This window comes from Lupinus angustifolius, chromosome LG02 (genome assembly GCF_001865875.1).
Source record: "Lupinus angustifolius cultivar Tanjil chromosome LG02, LupAngTanjil_v1.0, whole genome shotgun sequence".
Taxonomy (NCBI): domain Eukaryota; kingdom Viridiplantae; phylum Streptophyta; class Magnoliopsida; order Fabales; family Fabaceae; genus Lupinus; species Lupinus angustifolius.
The window spans coordinates 1,747,391-1,753,149 of NC_032010.1; the positions used below are offsets into that span (position 1 = coordinate 1,747,391).

The window sequence follows — 5,759 nt, forward strand, 5'->3', positions numbered from 1 at the left end:
CATCAAAATGTTAACACTATTTAATAATGTACACGATTTATCTAACTTCGATCACCAAATTTCTTTCTCCTTTTAAATACATGTTTCTCCTTATTTTTAAGTATATGTTATTGTCTTTGCCTTTGATAAAGTAAACTACATTTTTAATTTGTTAAAGTATCTTTAAAAGTTGGGAAAGAAATGGAAAATATGAAATACATTTTTGAAGATTCTCAAGATTGCCTCTTCTCTTTTAATTCTCTCCCAAAATCAATCTCATCTCATAATTAACCCCGATTTTAGAATTAGTATCATACTAAATTTTTCCTATCATTTTCATTGTTAAAGTTGTTGAGATATGATTAAAATATATTATTATAAGAAGTCTTATATTTAAGCGGGTGTGAACATATCTTTATTGGTTTAACGGACAAAATTTAATGTCCTACCCATTTGAAAACGGGTAACAGGCTTGTGGACGACCCACGGACATTGTTGAATAATTAATAAAAAATAAAAAATTCATATAATAATTTAAGAATTTTTTTGATATTTTATATGAAATTTAACAAATCACATTAGATTACATTTTTGTAGGAATTAAAAATCATATTACATCATAACTTATTTGAAATTTTCTTACTTTTTCCGCCGCCCATGGGCCGTCTGCATTGCCCAACGGAAATACCAGCAGGCTTGGCGGACAAAACAGACAAAATTTCTATACTCTATCGACTGACATTGTATGTTTTCCCATCTATAATCCCAAGCCTATAAGATGCATTCAGCACGTACAAGGTACAACTACTTGCAGTATTATTAATACTCCACTATCATCAAAGCAATCAGGGTACTCATATAATAGTGTAGCAATTCAATTGGTGGTTCACTAATTGAACCATATACCAGTGAAGTTAAATATATATATAGTATATAACATTAATATTTTAAAATCAATAAAAACCAATAACCTTTTTTATTTTTATTAAAAATTAATTTTATATAAAAATCCGCCAGAATAATTGGTACGGTTCAATTGAAAACCAGCTAATATAACTGGTTTTGACCGATATAATTATTATATCGCACCAGTAGGACCGGTTTGCAGTTGAACCGGCCAACATAAATCAATTTTTACAAACACTGTTACCTAGTACAAAGATTGAATTGAAAAGGTTAAAAGCATTAGTCCAATTAATCACTTTAATTGAAAAGGTTAAAAGCAATAGTCCAATTAATAATTTTTCCTCATCAGGATAGAGGTGCAAAAACCATTGAAGTTCTACTTTTCTTTGTGAGAGGATGATTTATCTTGTGCATAAGGACGTTGAGGTGGAGCAGAGCACAAACCCCAGAGAATAATTAAGTGAAGGAAGAGAAGTAGTGCTGATGAAAAGCTGTTTGAAGGATACACATTCCAGCAATACTCCACCCCAACAAATAATATCAACCTGTTTAATCATTTAGTTTTTTGTGAATTTAGTAGAAAATAAAACCAATAAAAATTTAAGGCGAAGCAAAGGGTTGTGGATTATTACCGCACAAATGTTGGGTAATGTGTTATCCACAACATGTAAGGTAAGCTGAAGAAGTACCTGTACCATTAGCCAAATTATAAGAGTTAGCACTTAGCACCACAGTAATTGCTAGAATAAAAAACCATGTGTAAGTGTTGTGTTATTATGTTCATAACATGTCTACCACAACTAGTTCATGAAAGCTTAGCATAACGAAGTTAAACAGTTCAAAAAAATGACGGTATAATACATAAAGCTCCCACTCAGTGGAGTCCGGGAATGGTAAATGTAGATAGTCTTACTCTAAGCGGAGAAGTTGTTTCCAGAAAAAAATTATGCTCACTAAGCTTATCATCGCGCCAAGGCTCACCATCTCGAAAAAAATTATGAGAAAAATATAACGTATAAGAGAATTAGTAATTGGCTGTCAAGAGAAGTTGGTTCCCGCACATCGGCCACGAGAAGAAAAATGAAGTGGCAGTATCAATAGAAGCCGTGAAGAAAAGAGTGGCTAATAAATAAAACCAAAAGCAACCTTATATTCACCAAAAAAATCTACAGATCAGTCAACTAATGGATGGCAATGTTTGGATAGATATTTGATGTGGTCATTGTTGTTTGAAAGAGCTCTTTCCAAGACTTTACTCAGTGGCTGCTAACAATCATACTCTTGTCTCGATTCCGGGTTTTGGCAGGAGGAGGCTTGGGTTCGGAAGGTGGTATGGAGGAGAAACTTGTTTGTTTGGGAGCATAGACTAGAGGCAGAATTGCTTGAGGTGATTAATCCATTCTATGGTAGTACAAGTGTTAGGGATAGATGGAATTGGAATCTAGCTTCGTATGGGTCTTAGGAAGTGAAGTCAACGTATCTTTGTCATCTGAACACTAGCCCATCTGAAATCAAGACTCTGCTTAATCGAGTTTGGGTAAGTTTCGTTCCTTCTTAAGCGAGTTGTTTTGTGTGGAAGCTTCTTAGAGGAAAGATAGCATCCAAGTATGAGGTTTATAAAATATTGATCATCCATTCTAAAGTGGACATGGTATGTGATTTCTGTCCAAATGTGTTTGAATCCATAGACCACCTATTTGTCTCTTGTGAGTTTGTTGTAAATGTTTGGAAGAGGGTCTATTTAGGGAAATTTGTTTCCTTTACCAACTCTTGTTCTTCCCTCTTCAAGCTTCACCTATCTCTATGTGGTAATTCGAAAGAATTCATCTTTGGAGTATGCTCTAATTTTCATTGTTTGATTTATCTGACTTATAAGAAATGATGTCATCTTCAATGAGAAGGAGGTCAACTTTACTCAAATTATGGATTTAACCCAAATTAGATCTTGGTCCTGGTTTCTATCCAGTTCGAGTTTTAAGTCTCTTATTTTTGCAAATTGATATTTGGACACGTAGTCTTGTATCGTACAGTCTTGTTGATTTGTTTTCTATGTGTTTCTCTGGCTGCTTGGCTTAGCACCACTTAACATAATTTATCTTTGCCTTTGCTTAGCAAAAAAAGATATTGCCTTCAATATTAGAAACAGAATGGATGGGTCAAAAGATGCATATTGCCTTTCTATTAGTATTTTTCACTCTTCACCTTTCCATTTTCTTTATTCTTTGATGTTCAAGAATATGCAACACTTTCTGGGGTCAGTAACTGCCAATTGAAAGGAAGACGAGTGGGATTTACAAACAACCCTTTCTGACTCTAGCTTCCTAAGGACAATAACCATCTCATTGAGCTCATTTTCAATAAAATCAGCCAATAAGTTATCTTGATCACTTAAGATTATTAAAATAATTTACTAAATATTCGAGAATAAATATACAAGCCAACTCATCCTTAATAAATACATGTACATATAAAGCTAGCAAGGACTTGTCCACATGCCCATCTATTCAACGGAAGCACATCTGTTGTCCCACTTTTTATACCACTCTATGTACCATCAGCCCTGATTGGTTGAAAAAAATCATGGAAGTTAAAATTTGTAATTACTAAATATTTTTCTGGCCAATCATATTTCGTAACACATGGAGTGACAGATGGAATAGAACAGCAGATGTGGAGCCCTGTTCAGCATGGTTTGAGTGGCAACAGGAATCGGTTATCACCAAATCAGTACCAAGATACACAATCTAACCAACATCAAAACTGATATCCAGTGGAGTAAATATCTGAGCATATATCAAGCTCCTGAGAGGGAATGGTTTCCAGTTCCTTTCGTTGCAATTCATTCTCGAGAGATTGAATAACACTAAACTTGTCTCCTTCCTGAATTAGAACTATCTAAACTTGTCTCATTTCTGAATCAGAACTTTACTAGAAAACAAGTTTTCATTTTGAGTCTCTACCAACTTATTGATATAGCCTTTAGGAGAAAATCTTCTGTCATTTTGATCTATCACTGTATATTTCAACTCCTATCACATAGCATATCTCATCCACATGTTTCATTATAAAATTCTTTCTGAGACACTTCTTTACATCAAGTAAAAAGCTGAGATCATTAGCAACAAGGATATTGTCATCATATAGGACTAAAATAATGATATTGCTCCCACTGGTCTACAACAGTATTTTCTGCAAAAACCAATGATATTACTGAACTTGAAATACCCTATCGGGAGACTTCTTTTCAGTCCATATACCAACTTCTTTAACTTGCACACCAATTTTTCTTTTCCTATGGTCGAGAACTAAAAGTGACAAATAAATGGATTTCGATTTGGATGCTAATGAATGGATAAAAAATAATCCATCAATTTATATAAATCCATTTAAACTATATTTTAAGTTATCTAATCTATTCATATCTAAACTTAATGGATGAATTCCAATCCACCAATTTATCCATCACTCCATTTTCATGGATTTGGATGAATTCCAATCCACCAATTCATCCATCACTTCATTTTCATGGATATGGATGAATATCCAATCCATTTGATTTTTTTATTAAAACTAAAAACACTATTAAAAAAAATCATTATTATAAAAACAACTATATCAATAAAACATTTTTAAAGATCATTTAAAAACACTTTTAAAAAAATCATTTGAACTTTAAAAAATTTATTTTTTTGCAATATTCTACAAGTATGCAATGTAATATCTATGCACTATCAGTATAAATATTTATACATTATCACATCCCTACATCATCCACCATTTATTGGATTATTTTTTTGAAGAGACTAATGATTAAATATTAATAATAAATGATGCAATGACAATGTATAAAATTCATACACTACCAGTGCATATATTTTTTCTCATAGTTATATATGTTATAAACTTTTAATGTTTCTTTATAGTCAATATCATCCTTTTAAGTGTAACCTTTGACCTTTGGCTACAAATTTATATTGCCTTCTGATGTTGTGGTTTGAGCCTTATTTGGTATTGAAAGCCTATTTACAACCTACTCACTTTTAACCTTCACACAACTTGACTAGCTCTCATACTTTCATCCATTGATTTCAACCCTTTCATAGCATTGAACTATATATTTGGAATAGTTAAATTTCATGGCTGGTCTAACTGAGATTACATGATTCCATGCAATCTCACGACACGTGATGGAGCAAGACTGAACAAGGACAAGGATTCAACGAGGGTTACTGATGGCAATATCCATAAGGAGAATAAATGCTATTTCGGCAAGAAAATACGAAAAGAAAGACCTATACAATGTTCTTGTAAATCTCAAATCATATTGAAGTGCCTAACAATTCCTTTAAGGGAGTCAAATAGATGGATTGTGATGAATTTGTACATGGATGATAATGGATGGATGAAAAGTCATTCATCAATCCGTATAAATTCATTTAAACGATATGTTAAGTTATTCAATTAATTCATATCCAAACTTTATAAATTCCAATCCATTCATGACTCAATTTTCATGGGTTTGAATAAATGAATTTCCAATCCATTCGATTTTTTTATTAGAACTAAAACACTATTAAAGAAAATCATTATTTTTAAAACTATTATTTCAACAAAACATTTTTTAAAATCACCTTAAAAACACTTTTAAAATCATTTAAAAAAACACATTTAAAAATTATTTTTTTAAAAGTGATTTTTTGAACTTTTAAAAACAAATATTTTTTTGCAATATTCTAAAAGCATGTAACGCTTAAAGTTCTACGTGTAAAATTTTAACAAATACTTATAAAATGTAATATCTGTGCAATATTAGTGTAAAAATTAATACATAATCACTATATTATCCATCACTCATCATTTGGATTACTCTTTTT

The 5,759-nt window shown here is 31.7% G+C and overlaps 1 protein-coding gene across 1 annotated transcript in view; it reads right to left on the reverse strand.

The window, feature by feature from the left end:
- LOC109331577 (dol-P-Man:Man(5)GlcNAc(2)-PP-Dol alpha-1,3-mannosyltransferase-like) overlaps window positions 1,190–5,759 on the reverse strand; it is a 9,487-nt gene continuing 4,917 nt past the window's right edge. Inside the window, exons 11-12 of the mRNA XM_019566168.1 lie at window positions 1,518–1,574; window positions 1,190–1,430 (exon numbers count right to left, since the gene is read on the reverse strand). Of these exons, the coding sequence (XP_019421713.1) occupies window positions 1,262–1,430; window positions 1,518–1,574 (226 nt within the window). The 3' untranslated portion in view covers window positions 1,190–1,261. The remainder of the gene's footprint in view (window positions 1,431–1,517; window positions 1,575–5,759) is intronic.